The sequence below is a fragment of the Diplotaxodon limnothrissa genome, linkage group LG4, assembly GCF_057381915.1.
Source record: "Diplotaxodon limnothrissa isolate DT_005_m linkage group LG4, D_limnothrissa_male_GT1.1, whole genome shotgun sequence".
NCBI lineage: Eukaryota > Metazoa > Chordata > Actinopteri > Cichliformes > Cichlidae > Diplotaxodon > Diplotaxodon limnothrissa.
Window position 1 is genome coordinate 10321546 of NC_140599.1, and position 18513 is coordinate 10340058.

Below are 18513 nucleotides of genomic sequence, written 5' to 3' on the forward strand. Positions count from 1 at the left end.
ATGTGAATACAAACTGCACTTTAAACCTCACATCATGTAGTAGTTTTAAGTTCTCTTTTACGATGAAAGTAATGCTGTTTACAGTGCCTATCTGTCTGAAGGCTTCTCTGTATTTGGTGTGTGCATGTGTATGTAAATCTGCTGAAAAGTCACCTATTTACTAAGCACATTGCAATCCAGTCAAGTCTTTCAGACCAACTGACTTTTCATTCTTTTTTTTTTTTTTTTTCAGGATTCAAGTCTAAGCAGTTGAAATCTTCATCTGTGGAAAAAAGGCTGTATACACATCTAACAGTCCCTGCATTTGTTTTATATAATAGCTTAAGTCTGGCCACGAGAATGTGTGTAAGCATGTCTCACATTTCTGCTTTGTGTGTGCACATAAATTTGCATACTACGTATACGTATGCACACGTGTGTATATGTGTAGTACATTTATATGTAATGCGTGTGTGTGTATGTGTATATGTGTGTGTGCGCGCGTGTGCCATAGTAAGTACATATGAATCCCAGTGTATGCTGTATCAGTGTGTCCAAACCTACACGTACAAATGGAAGCGGGGGGGAATCCTCAGATGGAATCGGTTCCTCCCCCCAGTAGGTCGCCAGGCAACAATCCAGCAGGGCTGTCCATTTGGTGCCTTTCCTCCATCTGCGGTGCCCCCCACAGGCTGCTGCTGGGGTATCCTGCAGTCATGCCTCCCCAAAGCCCAGACCTCCCAGACTCTACTCCCCCGACGCCTCCTCCCTCCCCAGCCCCGTTGGTGCTCCACTGGGAAAATATCCCCAGCCCGGGTCCTTGGGCTGAGGAGCTCTCTGAAGAACTACCTGTACCATCAAGACTCTGCCAGCCAGAGCCAGAGGACCTAACTCCAGCTAGAACTGCTGCTCCACTCTCTCCTCCACTGCCATTTCCGTTTCCACCTGAAGTTGCCCCCACAGCTGCCCGCTCGCTCCCCGGAGAACTTCCTCCACTGCTGGCCACCACAGTTGTGCCTGTTCCGGATGAACCCTGTGCCCCACCGGTCGCTGCCCCTCCTGAGCTGGCTCCCTCTGCCCCTCCGGCCTGGGAATGTGCAACATAGCGAGCAACCTCTTCTTCGCTCACAAACTCCGCCAGGATCGTGGTGTTGCCCAGGACACACCTGTTTAAGAAAATTATAAGACAAGGTTCTTCAGGTCAGTATGTGCAGAATTACCGTTTGCTTCACGCGGAGCAGTGAGGGTATAGGTAAACTTACATGTGCAGTGCACCCTGGGCCTTGGCTGCTTCCTGCCGGGTGCTGTAACGAATCAGAGCACTGCCCTGGGTCAGGCCAAGGTGGAAGGTCAGCAGGGGGCCATGCTGCATACAGATAGTCCTCAGCGTGGAGCCATCAATCTACAGGGAAGAGGGAATAATTGTATAGATACCGTATAGGATTAGACTCTGGAGGGTGTTTGTCATATTTAGAAGGACCAATTTTGGTGAAAAATCTGTTACTGTGAAGAGACTCTTGATTTCTGAGGAACCCAAACATAACGCAAGACTTTTGATTAGAAAAGATTACTGATAGTCACTTTGTTGCAATGGTAGAGGTAAAAGTAAGGAGCGAGGAGTTATATTACATCGACCAATGTCCTCAGCAGAACGCGTGGATGTGTGATGTAACGTTCATAGGGCAATTATCCACTATCTTGAGTGATCACTTATCGGGCCAGAGAAAGGTCAGGTAAGGAGGCCACACAACAATGATTATGTACATGAAAAACTGTGCACTAATAAATAATGTGAGTGGTAAGGTGTGGCTTTATGACATGTAATAAAGTTACATTTACAGTAAGATCTTCAAGTTGTGCAAGCCTGCACGGGAGATTCTAACAAGAACAAACTTGGTCTTACTCTGGAAAACACTTTAATTTCTATGATTTTCACAGAGGAAGTCGTGGAAGTGTCATTTATACAAGCTCTAATTGCTTAAATGGCTCATCCAACTTGGCAATCAAATTACAGCTGGGTCATTCATGGGTCCGTGTAATTTGCATAGGACAGAGTGAAGGGGAATGCAAATGAATGAGAAAAGCAGTTTAAAGTGCCTAAACCCTGACCGATCTGTACATGTAGCTGTTAATATGGTCTAAGTATTTATGGCCATGATCAATTCTGTTGTGTCAAAGAGGTTTAACCCGTGAACACATGAAGTACTTAAGAAAATCGATTTTTAAAACTGAGGCCTTCAATGAACCATTCGAGGTAAAAACAAAAAACACTTTAAATAATTTGAATCGCATCTATAATTTTATCATAGCGTACATTATTCCTCATGACTATTTTATACTACACAAAGTCAATTGTGCACATTTTCATGTTGCATATGTAAACAGCTATGGTTTAGATACCTGCCTAATGAGACAAAGATCCCTGGTTTGAACCCAGGAGACAAATCCCACTGGGATCATTGTCAAGAGTGTTATTCAGTGTTTTTAAAAAAAAAAAAAAACAAAAAAAAAAAAACAACAACCCTTGCCAAATCAAACAGACACCTGCTTTTAAATAAGGGAAGAGCTGAAAGTAGCTACACTGGCTTTGGGTATAGTACTGTATAGCTTCCAGGTTTCTTTTCTTACCAAACAAGTCTATACACTTCGTTTTTTTTGTTGTTTTTTTTTAAACAACCTATTCCTTCATCAACTCTCAAAACAAGTCTCAAATTAACAGGACCCTTTGTTGTGCCACTTACTGTTGCACTCGTTTCTCTTCTTTGTTGTCTGCTTCACTGTGCACCTTTAAAGGTTGTGCAAAGATCACATTCATTTTATTAAACCGGATGATATAGTTCTGCTACTGATGGCAGGGAAAGCTCGTCCTGGTCTGACCACCAGCAGCAGCAGCAGCAGCAGCAGCTCTCTGCCTGTTAACGCCTTTATTGCAAAGCCAGAAGAAGAATAAGGGGCGAACAAAGTAATGGCACAGTTACTCTCCTTTTGGAATATGTAATAAAAACCACAAATATATAAATTACACAAATTTTTTTATATTAGAGTGTGATTATTACTGAATCATCATAATAAATTTTCCATGTGACTGCTTCACTGATTTTTAAGGTTTTCCAGCTGTAGCTTGATCGGGGGGCTTGATCAAACAAATGCATGAAGTGTGAGACACACTGCTCATACAACACGGTCCTGTTACGATTTTACATCACCCTTTCGCACAAGTTCAGTTTCTGAAGATGGCAATAACTGCCTTGTTTAGTCGTTTCTCAGTGTTTGCTTCTCCTCCTCCTTACCTGAGGGGTCAGGTTGCTCAACAGCAACCAACAGCTGCCTCTGGAGGCTGCACCATCACTCCAAGCTGAGCCTATAAATTAGGGATAAAATGACAAATGTAAGATTTCTTTATTTACACTGACTTCATCCTCTACATCATAAACAGTTAAGCTGTAAACTATGAAGTAAGGTCCCTGTAGAGGTACCTTGCCCAAATCTTGACTCTTGATTAATCCCACCCCCTCCCCAGCTCCGGGCTAACCGAGGGCCACCAGTACCCCATGGCGAGGGTGAGGCTTGCTTCTGATTGGTTAGGCCAGGAGGGGGGCGTGGCAGCTGGGAGCTGTTGCGACTGGTCTTCCACAACTTGTTCTGTCCAATGGGCTCTGGAGGCCAGCTGGGCTTGTAATCAGAGTACTTTCCTAAGAAGGAAAAGGTGAGTGGAAGAAAGAGGCATTAAAAAAAAAAAAAAAAAAAAAGAACTCTTAACTTGTAAAACACAGTGCTAACACATGACAGAAACAATATAATGAAGCTAATAAGTCAAAATGTAAATACAGTTTAACAATATCCACCAATCAAAAACCCACCTGTGCTGTGTGCATTGCTGAGGGGGCTGTCTGAGGCACTGTAGGGCCAGGCACCAGGTGAAGGCAGCGAGGTGTTGAGAGAAGGATTTGGCCCTACAAAACATTACAATATTATCTAAACACCACTACACTTCTGAAAAGTTTATACACAAAGGCCATCGCCACCCTGAATGCTGTGACTTTGTCATTGCCAAATCATTGTCTTTCATTTTATATTTAAAGCATAGTCTACCACCTCAAATTACCACCTTTGTGTGAGAGAATTTTTATTTGCTTATTTTCTCCATTTTTTTCCTCTCATCTCTTCTACTATTAGTAGTTTTTCCTATTTTATACTATACAGGGTGAGACACTGTTTAAAGCACTAGTGCAGCTTTTTTTGTTGTATATGACAAATGCAGAACTAGGAACCTTAGGGGATGCAGCCACTATAACTTATACTGATTAAGAAAAAGCAGCAATATGCTTAAAATTGCTTTATCCGGTCCTGAGCTTGGCATAGCAGACAACTGTAGGCTACAAGAGAAACAGACAAAATAAAAATGTCATTTTCAGATCCGAGTCCCTGTTTTCTGGGATTTTTTGTTTTTAGTTGGTAGAAATCTGTGAAAGAGAGCCAAACTAACAGCTCTGTAGTAAGAACTAACACAAAAGAAATGCCTGCCATATAAAATAATCACCAGCTGACAGCTATAACAGTAAGTGGTGAAAAGATTTAGTACTTAGCCTTAATCCTCGTAGGGATGAGCTGCAGCCTTCAAAGGGGAACTTAGATTGTAATGCAGTCTATTAACAACTGCACCTTTAGTGATATAGCAGATTAGACGGCAGAATTTCAGATTCATGTTCATTCTCAAAATGACTAATCATTAGCACAGTGAGTCCCTGTAATCTATTCTGGGCTTTATTTGGGACAGAAGCAGAGTTCTTGTAATACAAATCATAATACCAGAGTCAAAACCAACACCTATGCTCGTCAAAACTTCAAATACCTATGTTGTCTCGCAGTAACTGGTGGTCAGAGTCGTTGAGGCTTGGGGATCCTGGGGAGCCAAGGACACTACCAGGGGTCATATAGGGATCAGACTCTGGGTCTCCACTGTTCTGTATGCCCTTCCAGGGCACACCGGGCTGGAATTCTGTAATTACGGAGGAAATACAACAAAAAACAAAACCCCGATTAACAAATATGCCGTGCAAAACAGTCCAACTTAATAACCGTGTGCCTGCAGGGTTTGTTAACTATGCTGGCTCCAAGTCTTCAACTTAAGTACTACACATACTGGATGTCCCCAGCATTAGAAGCAAATTATTTATTTTAGTTATTAAGATGAAAAACAGCTGTTTTGGTAAGTAGCAGACAAAAAAAAAACAAAAAAAAAAAAACAGAAAAAAAACCACTCACCTGGAGGCCAGCTTGATGTGGCAGATTTGTTCCCCATTTTACTACCAGGGGTCCGGTGCCAGCTGTCTGCAGAGCCCTGAGGGGGAATCCCCAAACCATCACTTCCCAGCATTTCATACTGGGAGTAAGGAGACCCTCCTCTAACCTTTACAGCACTGGGTAAAGGGCCTTTAAAAATGGGACATGACAGAGAAAGGAGGTCAGACAGACTGACATGAATATGTTTCGCAACATTTTGGTTCACAGTGGCTCATTCAGATACACTGTGAACAAAGATGATTACCAGACCAGTTGCTGACCATCTGTTTACCTACCGTTCTTGTGAATGGTTGAGTCGGGGGGAGAGGGAGCTGGCGAGTGTCCCTCCATCATCCATTTAAAGCGGGACTGCTGTCCTCCTAGATCCTTCATCCCTCCCATCATGGGACCGAGCTCCAGTCCTGACAGGTTACTTCCAGGAGTAAGCCCTGGCAAGATGGAAAAAAAAAAAGTGTCAGCTTTAATGCGCACATAATATTTTGATAGTCAGAGCCTTGAGCTTTCAGCATTTCTTCTTCACTCAATATTTACACACCACTCTGCATTTAACCATTGTTATTATTAATCTCTGGCTCTCTTCCACAGTGTGCCTTTTATCCCGTCTCCCTCTCCTCACCCACTACTGGTCACAGCAGATGGATTTGCCTTTCCAAGGCAATTGTTGGGATTTTCTGTCTATTATTGTAGGGTCTTCACCTTACAATATAAAGCGCCTTTAGGTGACTGTTGTGATATTTGGTGCTATAAAAAAATTAAATAAAACTGAATATTATGCAAATCCGGGGAGCTGAATTTACACCTAACCACAAGCACTCACCAGAGTACATCCCTGGTGTTTTGGTGTGAAGGTCTGATAAGGTTCCCCCAATTCCAGGATGTGGAACAGGGTCTACCATGGCCTGTTTGGATAGGCCTCCTCCCAGGTGAGAGGGGGACAGTTTGGAACTCCCTCCTGGTGCTGCTCCTCCAACTCCACCCTGCTGATGCTGTCTCTGTTGCTGCAGAATAGCCATAATCCTCGCCAGCTGACAAGATGAAATTTAAAAAAGTACAGTTGAATAGTCACCACTAATCTATATTTATATTACATAGTTTCACATATTCTAGTCTGACGTGACTGAAGCAAACACTAGTGTCACATCTGTCACCAAAGGTTAAAAATAAAGTGATGGTTCTGAACTACACCTCAGCTAATTAGCCTAACAGAACTTCTGAGTATTTCTGACCACATTTTACAGAGTACTATTTATAGTGTTGTTACTGCTCTGATGGCATTTTATTGGCATGCACGCTCACCTGCTGTGGGTCTGGCTGCTGCCTGAGAGGCTGAGGCTGAGGGAACTTCCTCTGGTTCTGCAGAAACTGCTGCTGCTGCTGTTGCTGCTGCTGCTGTTGTAGCAGGAACTGACAAGCCTGTGTGTTGGCGGACAAACAAAACAAAACACAGCTGTTTTCACAAACATTTTAATCCATTACAAAGTGACATTATTTAGTCTACATCTTCTGCTTCGACATCAATGTTTTCCACTATAAACTAATAAGAAAAACTACTGACAATCAATCGATGACGTATCATTCAGGCACTTACCAGATGGAACTGCTGCATTGGGGGGTAAATGTTGCTGAGCATTGCTAGCTGCTGTGGGGAAATCTGGGGAGGGAACACGCCTCCGCCAACCCCTCCGACACTTCCAACACCACCGACACCTCCTACTCCTCCAACTACACCACCCACACTTCCACCAGGAGAGGGCATCTGCTTCAGCATAGGACCCGGCACCTGCAAGCCACAAGAATTCACAAGTATATGGGTGCTGAAAGACACTCCAGGCAAAGCACGTTATGAGAAACAGGGACACTCTATCAATAAGCCCTGTCAGGTTTCCAGCAGTGCAGGATAAGCTGGAGCATCGAAACCAAACGCAAGAAATGTATGAAAGCCCTGTCAAAAACTGATATTCAGTTTAAAAACATTTCAAATTGGTGTCACATTTACATGAGGCAGATTATGTGCCTGTATCACATGTGCTAGTGCATACTGCAGTGACTCTGCACGCTGTAGGCAGGCAGCTTCTAGTTCGATAAAACTGAAATTTTTATAGTCTGTGATTGCAGAATATGACTAAATATTAGTTGGCGACTAGAGCAGGGCGATATGGCCAAAAATATTTATCACGATATATATTTGAAAATTTGCGATAACGATATAACCGACGATATAATTGATGCGAGACAAAATACAACTCCACAACATTACTAGCGCAAAAAGACAACCTTCCATTTATTTTCACTTAAACAAGAAGCTGGTTTTTATGTACATTAAAGCTTTATAAAAATGTAACAGTGCAAATGCAAATTCCTTGCTGAAAGTTTAACCAAAAGGCATTTCCAGTAGAAATGGGCTGACATATCCTGAGCATAACCATGTATAATATCCACTGAAGTTAAAAAGAGGTGCTTTGCAACATTAAACTGCAGTGTGCAGTACGTATTTTTCGGACCATAAGGTGCACGGGATTATAAGGCACATTAAGCGAAACAAAGCAGTCAGATAAATCAAACTTTATTAAACTCATTCTTCTTGCTTCCTCCACTTCTGTACCATTGATTCATTAATGTTGAATTCTCTGGCAGCTGCTCTATTCCCATGTTGTTGCAGTATATTAATGACTAACCTCGTATTGTGGATGGATTATCTCAGTTGTTCTCCTGACTGAAGTTTGGTCCGTTTACAGTATCCTGCCATGCGATTGCATTTGTCTCTAACCATGAAGAACCTTCACGTTAACTTTTATAAGTGGAAAAGTGTTAGTGTTCGTCCTCCAGCTTCACTGTTTATGTTATGCTAACATAGCTGTGTCGCTAGCGATCACGTAGCACATCATTATATACCAGCTAGCCCAACTTCAGTAACCCTACAAACGTCACTGCTGTTTAGTTTCCTGTCTTCATTTATGTTGGAAGTGATAGCAGAGCTGTACGTTTGATTTTTTTCAGAAATCTCTCCGTCAGAACATGCTATATCATGCTTAGGTAACTAGCGAAACTAGCGAGCTAACTTCCGCTAGCTTCCTGCTAACTTCTAACTCCGTTAAATGTAATAACTTTTGTTTTCATGGATGCCTGGAAGTTAAACTTTATAGTTACACCTGGTAAAGCAGCAATGCTGATCGTTTTATTAAAGATGAAAGAATTTAGACAGTTTTTAACTCTAAGTGATGCTGCAGTGTTGTTTGACCTGAAGAATTACGGAGTTTAGGACCCAGATTACTCCCAGATTTAAGAGCATCTTAGTCCGACAAATATGACAATAACAACGGCCGCTTGCATGTTCTGCAAAAAAATGTGCTTTGTTGTGTATCTGACGGACAAACACCAAACCAGTTCCACATCACTGAAGTTGCACCATTTGTACAAACCAATTCTGGTTCATCTGTTTCACTCAACAATCGGCCATGTGCGTATGAAAACAAAGGCACTGCGCATGCGCGTTTTACTCCCATTCTATCGCGATATTTCATTTTCCTATCGTTGCATACCGGTATTACCGTGAACGGTATAATATGGCCCAGCCCTAATGGCGACGCCATTATAATTACTTTAATAAGTGGTGGGAGTAGTCAGTAAAATAACTAAGCTAAAGTTTAATTAGTTGTTAAAAATAATATAATTATATTATATATAATTTAATATTAACTAACCAACTGTAATGCTATAATTTGTTTATGTCATGTATAGTGAAAATCAATTGTTTTCTTTACTTAATGTCACGTACAGGTTTCAGTTACCTTCATAAAATTGGCACAAAGTTTAATGGACTATGTTATTATATATATTTAATAATTATGTATAAACTCTTCTCAAAAAACTTGTGAGACCACCAGATGTGTGAGGTTAGCTGACCTTGATGACCCATTGCTCTGCATTTGTATAAGATATCCAATATACCAAAAAAACCAAACCAAACCTTGTACAAACAGCTTCATCATAATTAATAACAACAGGAAACAAACCTGAGCAGACAGGAACGGATGAGGCACTTGTGCACGTAACCCCTGGGAGGGGTTCATCGAATGCATGCCAGGCTGGTGCATCCCTCGAGGCTGAGACATCCCTCCACCACCACTGACAAACACTCCGTGGCCACCCATCTGGAACAGAATAGAAACAATTTACAACTAAAGCCAGGGCTCTCGAAGTGTGGCCAGTGGAGGCCCTTGGTAACATTCTGTGCAGTCCCTGAGCACAGCAAGAGAAAACGAAGCATCCACAATTCATATCATCCTATCTTTAAAAGGAAAGGAGCATTTCTCTTCAATTTCAGCTCCATGGTTCTACCTGCCATAATTGATTAAATCTACATAGCACTGATAAAGCTTGCCAAAGTGTAGAAGTGCCACTTTACATCTAAAAACTTCCCAGCTTCCTTAACCCTTTAAGACCTACCATAGAACCAAGTCCGCCAGAGCTTATATTATATTTTTACATGCTGTGGAGCCATTTTTGGGAGCATTTCAAGTTGATATACATCAATACAACCATTATAGCCCAGATTTTAATAATATGTATTCATTAAGTGCATAGTAATTACATAAATTGCAAAAAAGTGCAATAAACTACAAAAAAATTGAAAATCGTTTTTGCTTTTTTAACATATATTTGTAGTTAGAGAAATTTAAGAGGCTTATCCCTCAAAACTGTAAATACAAAAAAGTTGCACAAAATAGTTTCCCACCACAGGAAATTTATTTTAAGTGTCTTCATAGTTTTATTTTTGAAATACACCAATTTATGCAGGAAAAACGAAAATAAATATTATACTGCAAATTTGCAAAAAAGCAGCATATGCATCAAAATAAACTATTTCCAGCAGTGCAATATGAGTCCTAAGCATCCCAGAAACGACACAGAAAGTCATAAAGTCAAAGATAACTTTTAAAAAGACCAGTATAGGCCCTGAGGCCCTGATGGTAAAAAAAGACTACATTTCCGCGAAAATGACGTCACTTCCGGTTTCGGGCAGGTAATGGCGGAAATGCAAAAGTTCGCGCTGACGTCTATTCCAACGTAGGAAGTGTTATGAACAGCTGATCGGATCGGCAAAGCGTGTTTCTGGAATATTATGTTTTTGTTCCTGCAAGTGCTTTTTATGCAGTTTTTGCAAAGCTTTATGTGGAAGGAAACCGTGACCTAGGACAAGCTGATGGCATGAGATGTAAGTACAACTCCTCCGGTTTCATATGCAAAAAAAATTTTTGCGCTAGCTTACGTGGTTGCAGTGCTACCGGGATTTAAAAATAGTTACGCAAAACAGAGCGTGCCCGCTCCGATCGGCTCTAAAGGGTTAATTGGTCATTAAAACCCTTACTTTATTTGTGGTAATATTTTATAACACTCAGTCGATACTGTGAGTACTAAAGTTCAAATTATTCAAACTGACAGCTACCTTTGTTCTTATAATAATTAAAGACTACTTAACACTCCCAACACACCTTTTCACCATAGGGCCCCATGTCAACAGGGCCCATATCTTTGGAACTAGGCATGCGGTAACCACCTCCACCTCTTCCTCCCCTCCGCATTTCTCCATTATAGTCAGTTATTCCTCTCTTGTCTCCTTCCATTTTTTTGTCGACACCTGGATCATCCTAGAGAGAGGTAGAAAAAAGAAAAGAAAATGACCTCACTCTTTAGTAGTACAGTGATAGCACCCTCACTGATAATGTAACCATTATAACAACATTAGTGATAGAGGGGGAAACAAAATCATATCAAATCATACAGCAGCAATGGCACTAAATACATGAAAGCTATAAATCCATCCACTCTCTTCCCTTATCTAATTCAGAGTCAGGGTGGGTGGAGCCTGTCCCAGCTGTCTTAGGGCAAGAGGCGAGTTACACCCTGGACAGGTCACCAGTCTGTCGCAGGACTAACACACAGACAACCATTCGCAATCACATTCACACCTATGGGCAATTTAGAATTACCAATTAACTGAACTCCACTAATTGCATGTCTTTAGACTGTGAGAGGAGAGCTAAAAAAATGTTTTTTCTTAAATAATTATCTTATTCGTATCTTACCAGAATGCCCATATTTGAAAACTGGCGTGACACTGGGTTCATCCAACTGTCCCCTCCTCCGGCCTTTAAGGAAAAAAAATCCAAACATTACCCTTTAAGTGCTAAACAAAAATCAAAGTGTTTTGTTGCAGTACAATGAACTTCAATTTGTAGTTTATAGCCGTTTGTGTGTCCTTGAATCTTTCTTCCCCACCTTCATGTTTCCTCTTTTCCCCCCATGTGTCTGACCCCAGCCTCCAGAGTTGAAGGAAGAACTGCTTCCCTGTGAGCCTGTGCTGTTCCAGGCTCCGCCACCACCATCTTCTTCCTCATCCCAGCTTGGATGACGGGAAGCTGAAATAGAGTCTCCTTTTCCAATCCAGTTTTCAATAGACTTGGCACCTGCAGTGAAAACAAAACAGATGGTTATGATAAAGTCAGCTGTTTCTCTATTTGGGGATTGTGGAGTTAACATTCATGAAGCCTAGTCATACTAAGAAGTGCAATGTTGCTAAATGTCTGATATGTGGTTGAGGCATCATCAACACATGAAAAACAAAATGCTGGGGTTTTTTTTGTTGTTTTTTTTTTTGTTTTAAATCCTTACCAGGTTTACCAGGGTTGGGTGAAGGATTCCCCCAGCCAGAAGCTTTACCAGGTTCATCTGGATCAACCCAACCTGATGTTGCATCTGAAGCCTGACCCCAAGCTGCCGTACCATTATCCACAGTTTGTACACCTCCTCCCCACATGCCTGCACCTTGATAAAATTAGACATTGTTGTTTAGAAGAAAGTACTACGTAAAAGAAGCTTAATCGTTTATGATTTTAATAGCAAATGTCCATAAGGTTGTTAACAAGGCTGACACTGTGAAATAAAAGCTTTTTCTTACCCATGGCGCCATTGCCAGGAGTTGTGCTGCTGGACTGCATCCCCTGTTGTCTTCTAGGTGGTTGTTGCTGCTGCATGGATGGTGGTGGGGCCTGCTGACTGTGGCTCTGGCCTGGAATTGCACTGTTCTTGTCCCACAAGTTCACGTTCTTGGTGTTGTAGCGGTTTGGGTCTCCCCAGGCTGATGTGCCATCGTCGATTTCCATTTTGCGGCTGATGGACTGAGGGGAGGGCTCTTCCCAGCCGCTGGGTTCTAGGGTGTCACTACTGCCACCTCCGGAGATTTGGGGAATCGGGCCAGAGGTCCAGCCTGAACTTTGGTTCTGATTCTTGGAAGGTGGACCTCCACCTCCAACATTTGGCCGGCTGTTCCACCCTCCTTGTATGGGACCTCCTGGTGGTTGCTGACCCTGTGATTGGTGCTGCTGCTGATTTGGGGCTTTCATTGGTGTCGCTTGGCTGTTTGGTATCTGTGCTGCTGCTGTATGGGGCTTTGTACTCCCCCAGTCCGGGTGGGATTTGACGCCACCCCCATCTCCCCATCCTCCTCGCTGAGACCCTCCTTCATCCGATGCACCCCAGGAAGATCCCTCATCAGAGTTGCTCCCACCTCTACTCCTCCCATCTCCCCACCCACCTCCAGGTGTAGAATCTCTCTGTCTCCAGTCTCCTCCCCCCCAACCACTTGTCTCCCCTCTTCCACCTCCTTTCCACCCCCCTTTTCCTTTATTTTCTGGACCATCTTTCCACCCACTACCCTGTTCTCCTATGTCTCTCCAGTTACCTCCTCTTTGATCCCCCCATTGTTGTTCTTCAGCCCCCCATGTTTTGCCCTGGCTTTCAGGTGGGAGATCACCCCAGCCTCCAGCTGCCTTCCCCTGGCTGCCCTCTAGATCTTCTTCTGGTGATCCCAGCTTCCTTATAGTGCTACTTGGCATATGAGGACCACAGGTGGACTGTGCAGCGCCACCATCCCAGCCATCCCTTACTGTAGAGTTCAGGCTGGTTTCATGGCTGCCACCAGATGTATCATTAGTTACTGAACCAGTGTTAGATGGGTACCTAGGACTGCGAGTAGTGGTAGTGTTCATGGTTGCTGATGAAAACGCAGAGGAAGATGATGTGTTTCTTTCATTTCTGTTTCCGACTCCTGATGAGGTGTCCAGGTCCCAGGCCACATTCTGTCGAATCTGGGTCTGCCCCCAGCCCGTGTTTGACAGAACCTTGGGGTCCAGGTCAGGCCGATTGAGCAAGCTAAGTAAGGCCACTTCAGCATTGGAGGTCTGATGGGAGTGGTGGTGCCCAGATGAGGAATGCTCTTGTTTCTGTTCGCTACCACTCCCTCCTCCACCACTTCCAGCTATGGATCCTCCTCCACTAGAGGATGGTCCTTCACCTCCACCCCATTCCATAACTGCCCCGTCCCCAGTATCAATCCCTTTCTGATTGTCCCAAGCTTTTGTCATAGTTGCAAACTTTGGTGAGGAAGAATCCTCCAAACTGCTGCCAACAACACCAAGGCTGCCTGCACTACTGCTGATGCTGCTCCCCTCTTCTCCTCTTCCACTGGCTATTGCTAAATTACTTGAACTTGCACTTCCTGCAGTTTCACCCCACTCTGCATCTGAACTGCTTCCTTCCCACGGTCCCTGAGATACCACTGGGGTAGTTGAACCACCACCATTTCTCCTGCCCCACCCCGTCTTGTTACCTGGGGTACCAGAGCCCCAAACATTCCCTTCCTGCCCCTGAGCTCCAGTCCCTCCTCCACCCCACCCATCTGCCTGTGAGGCCCCTGCACTGAGGTCAGTGGACACTGGGGGTATGGATCTCCAAGAAGAGCTGGCAGAGGAGGAAGACGTAGAGCCAGAAAGATTACTGCTCCCTTCTCCTTCACTAGCAGCCCCACAATCCCCCTCACTGCCACCTTCTTGATTTGGTCCTGCTTCTCGTGCCGCCCCGCCTGAACCCAGCTCCTGTCCTGGGTTTCCTAAGTGCTGCTGCTGCTGTTCTCCACTCCTGGCACCTGCAGCTGTTTCAGTGTGCTGCTGATAAAGATCAGTTTGATTCACAGATGAAAAAGTGTGAGTGGTGATGAGGGTGGTGTTGGCGGAACATGAGGAAGATGAAGTAACGGATGAGTGTAGTGGAGCACTGTCCCCAGCCGAAGTTGATGTCCCACTCTGCACCAGGGCGGGCCAAGCGGAGGGGTTCATGTCAGGGTTGAAATTGGCACCAGGGACACTGCTGCTGCTGCCACCTACAGGGCTCTCCTGAGGGCTAGGAAGAAGATGGGAGACTTTGGAATTGTAAAATGCTGCTAATCCTAGCCCCGCATCCACCTGAGATGAGGTGGGAGAGACCCATACACCACTGCCGCCACCACCACCACCACTTGACTGAACACATTCGTTTAGTGAGGAAGTGGAGGATAGAGGAGAAGAACGAGGGGGGGAAGGATTGTCCATGTTCCCTGCTCCTCCCTTCTGCTGGATGCTTATCTCACTCCATGAGGCACTACTGTTGTTGTTTCCGGGGCAGTCCTGCACCCCTCCTCCAGCCCCATCGGAACTCACTTTGGCCCCCCCTATAATGGTAGGCCAGTCCTCCAGGTCAGTCCCATCCACAAACACCTTCCCGCAGCCCTGAGAAGAGGACTGGCTGCCAGAGCCTGCCCCCCATGTGGAATTTGCATAAGTTGAAGTAGTAGTAGTAGAAGACGACGGAGCAGCGACACATAATGAGGATGAGGAGGAGTTTGGGGGTGAAGGGGAGGATGAACCCAGGTTGGAATCTACGGAAAAAAATCATGAACAACACTCAAAACTTTCAGAGTTTACTACATGTTGCTAACACTACCTGACTAATAAGAACAGTGAACGTATATCACTACTGTCATGAACAACTTTATAATGAATAAATTAATTGTAAAGGCCACTGATTGATTCTCTTCATTGCGTTATCTGTAAAAATTCACCTTAAAACAAAGTTTCTGTTCTAATGTAGGACAAGACTACTACTGGGTTACTGGACTACCTATTAAACTTGATCGTATGTTCTGAAACATTAACCCACCTGTGCCTCCAGCTGTGTTTGCATTGGGGTTATCTGCTCCCTGTGAGGGAAGAGGTGGGGCGGCCCCCCAGCCGCTGCCTCCTTCAGCCCCTCCAGAGCCCCCCTCACCTCCACCCAGCAGCATGGAGGACAGCGGTGGCTGGCCCCTCTTCAGTAGCACTTTGTGGTCCTGCTGGCAGCGAAATCTTGGTGGAACCTCGCGAGACATGTATCGCTGCTGCTGGGTGGTCTGACTTCCAGAGGGTGAGGTGGAGGGCTGTCCGTTGGCCACAGCAGTCCGCTGCTTTGCATTGTTCCCACCACCAGGAGGAACTTGGGCAGAACCCCCAGCTGCACCAGGACTGGGGGATGAGGGGGCAACAGGGCCAGGGCTGGGGGACACTGAGCCTGGGGTGACAGGTGGCTGGGAACAGGAGGGCTTGGCTGATTCTGGCACTGGCAGAGACACAAATGAGAGAAACCATCACTCTGTAGGTGCGTTACTCAATTTATGATTAGTTTAATAACATTCACTATGGGTCTAACATATATGTATGCATGTGCATAACCACATCCAACAAATTCCCTACGTCGTTACCTCATACTGAAGTTCATTACAGCATATTTAAGAAGAAGAAACAAAGTCATTAAACTGACATGTGGAATACTCAGTGATGGAGGAAGGAAGAGTGACATGAAAAACACATACCTTTGATTTTTTGTTCTGGCACCTAAAAAAGAAGAAAGAAAGAAAAGAAACTGAGATGTAAAGCAGGAGATAATTAGATTTTTTTTAATGCAAAAAAAGGTTTGCATTCATGTGACTACCTATGTCCACAGGGGACATTCCATATAAAATACCCATCTGAGAAGCTCAGATTTTTGTTCAGTACCTTAAGTTTATTTATGGAAGATATGGGAGATTCTGCCACAATACTCTCAAACTTTTATGAGGTAAAGGCCCTTGAAATAAATAACTTTTGATTTTGATTTTAGAGTGTTATTTTCCAGCCTTTTTTAGTCCTCTACAATACAGGAAGCTGGCCATGTGTGCACAATAAAGCAAACTGCAATTTTATATCTGCTTCAAGTGTCACAATCTAAAGCCAAAATCTTATTTCTGGTCGACTCAACATTTTTCTATGACCAGCATTAACAAAATATATAATGGGATATAATAGCTTCACTAGCAAATATTTACCAATTCAATGTCTATGACACAAAGGAAGAAAAACAATCGTTTGGCATGCTTGGTTTTTGGGAGGGGGTTTATTTCTTTGTGTGTGTGTGTTTTTTTTTTAAATCTTTTTTATCTAAACAGGGCATTTCGGCTAAACTTTCAAGAGTCATACCAATGTGTGGGATAGGCAGCTTGTCAAGTTACAGCATGTTAAAGCAATTTCAGCTCTGAAAATTTCAAATGATGTTATTAGGGCTCAAAAATCTGGCAAATAAACTGTAAATTTTATCAACTCCTGTTCAACACAAACAGTTAGTGATACAGAAACAGACTTTCTGCAAACTAGACAGAGCACAGCTTACCTTCTGAGAGGTTTCCCTTTTCTTTTTATCTTCTTTCTTCTTTTTCTTGTCTTCCATGAACTACTGTTCCCCTTCTTGATTCTCCTGTCTGAAAAGAGAAATATACATGTTCAATTATTTATCTAACTAAAGCCTCAATGAATTTGGCTTGTTGCTTAAAAAGAGAGCATACCATTGTTTCACACACATAAATTCTGGCTCGAAATTTATAACATGCCATCACGAGATCACCGCCAAATGTACTCCTACACAGTCAGTGTTGTAAGAACTGTAACGTTAACCAGAAGCAGACAGCTTGACAACAGCCCTTGGTAGTCTTGTTTCTCACTGCATAATTCATTAACCAGCAAGCAACTGCAATTCAACCAGTGGACAAACAGAGCAGCAGCCAAACAAACATGACTTTATAGTCTACGGCATTTCTGGGAAAAAAGGGAAAAAAAAAAACTGGGATTTTTTTCAGGCAGTAAAGTAGGAAGTAAAATGGCTGCAATGACCCAAGGGGTACAAAAGAAAAAGAAATAGCGACCTGTCCACTGTTATGAAGGAGACACTTGTTTATGACCTCCTCACCATGCCAGAAGTAAACAAATGACATATGCAAACGCACAGCTCGCATCTAACAACAAAACAGATGACATTAAAATAGCAAAAACGGCCACAGAGGGAAACATAAAGGGATCCCAGCTTCTACAGAGCTGTAAATGTGACTAGGCCAAGTAATTCTGTTAGCCATGCTAACCCGACAAGTTACAGCCGTGACCCTTCACTGTTTAATGTCGCTCGCTGACATTACAGGTAATGATGAGAAGCACAGCCGGACATCTGCGCAGTACTGGGAGCAAACAACCTGCACCTCATGTAAATATCGGTCGGTAGGGAACAGACCTGCAGTCACGAAGGGGCACCGGGAGAGCAACTGGCTAATGGTAGCGGGTTTTAAAGCAGCTAGGCAGGTGAGCTCTCGCGCTTTGACCCGAGAGCCCGGGCTCGCGGCGGTGAGCTGTCACAGAGGAAGGTGCCTCTGTGGCTCCGCGCGATCGTAACCTGAGCGAAGTTGACTGCTGAGGCACGTCAGGCCCATTATTTCCACACGCTGCCCCCTCCTTTTACACGGTTTATTCTTGTAATTCGTAACGTCACGGCGGGCGCAAAACCCAGGACTAACATGTCAGCGAATACACCGAAAACCAGTCCGTAGCAAGGGGTCGACAGGGCCAAAACACACGACGAACCTGTGACGTTTCCCCAGCTTTTCAACGCCTAACAAGCGAGCCTATTCCAAAAACCGAGAAACCTCGAATGCTCGCCGTGTGAGTGAATAAATACTTCGCGTTTCTACTCGGTACTTCTGTTGTGTGAAGGCCAAACGTCCGTGTTTTAGTACTCACCTCGGGAATCACGCAGGACATAAAGTGCTTCTGTGCAAAAATTCTTGCAAACCTACCGCTAGCAGGTTAGCAAGGTAGCTACCCTAGCGAGCTAGTTCTTCGAGGCTTTCAAGGCTAAATTGAATAAGAAATGACATCACCGAAAGGCGAAATGTTAATCGTAGAAAAACTGAAGAAAGGCGAGTATCCTTTTTTGCGCGACTGTAGCTCTCAAGCTGTAAACAAAACATGCATAACCCCTTGATTACTGTCAGACGGTCTGTGATCGGTTAGTTTACTATCGGCC

At 43.9% G+C, this 18513-nt stretch overlaps 1 protein-coding gene across 2 annotated transcripts; it reads right to left on the reverse strand.

Moving 5' to 3' along the window:
• Positions 1 to 209: 209 nt before the first annotated feature.
• On the reverse strand, positions 210 to 18513 carry LOC146633303 (trinucleotide repeat-containing gene 6B protein-like). 2 transcript variants are annotated; one of them, XM_085351436.1, is made up of 21 exons: positions 18228 to 18513; positions 16837 to 16924; positions 16004 to 16025; positions 15316 to 15750; positions 12242 to 15034; positions 11956 to 12102; positions 11563 to 11750; positions 11370 to 11432; positions 10776 to 10931; positions 9297 to 9434; positions 6872 to 7063; positions 6580 to 6696; positions 6101 to 6308; positions 5559 to 5711; positions 5245 to 5412; positions 4832 to 4978; positions 3840 to 3932; positions 3456 to 3671; positions 3270 to 3340; positions 1242 to 1381; positions 210 to 1145 (listed from the first exon to the last, which is right to left on the reverse strand). In XM_085351436.1, exons 2-21 carry the CDS (start codon positions 16891 to 16893, stop codon positions 572 to 574), a joined length of 6078 nt encoding a protein of 2025 aa, XP_085207562.1. In that variant the 5' UTR covers positions 16894 to 16924; positions 18228 to 18513; the 3' UTR covers positions 210 to 571. The 2 variants fall into 2 exon arrangements, with proteins under 2 accessions (XP_085207562.1, XP_085207561.1); XM_085351435.1 differs by having other exon boundaries at positions 11956 to 12108.

Coding starts and splice junctions, on each gene's coding strand:
- LOC146633303 (XM_085351435.1), bottom strand. CDS start 16,893: ATGGAAGACAAGAAAAAGAAGAAAGAAGATAAAAAGAAAAGGGAAACC. Junction 7,064..9,296: donor ATCCGTTCCTGTCTGCTCAG/GTTTGTTTCCTG, acceptor TGTGGCTTGCAG/GTGCCGGGTCCTATGCTGAA. Junction 4,979..5,244: donor CACATCAAGCTGGCCTCCAG/GTGAGTGGTTTT, acceptor CCGTAATTACAG/AATTCCAGCCCGGTGTGCCC.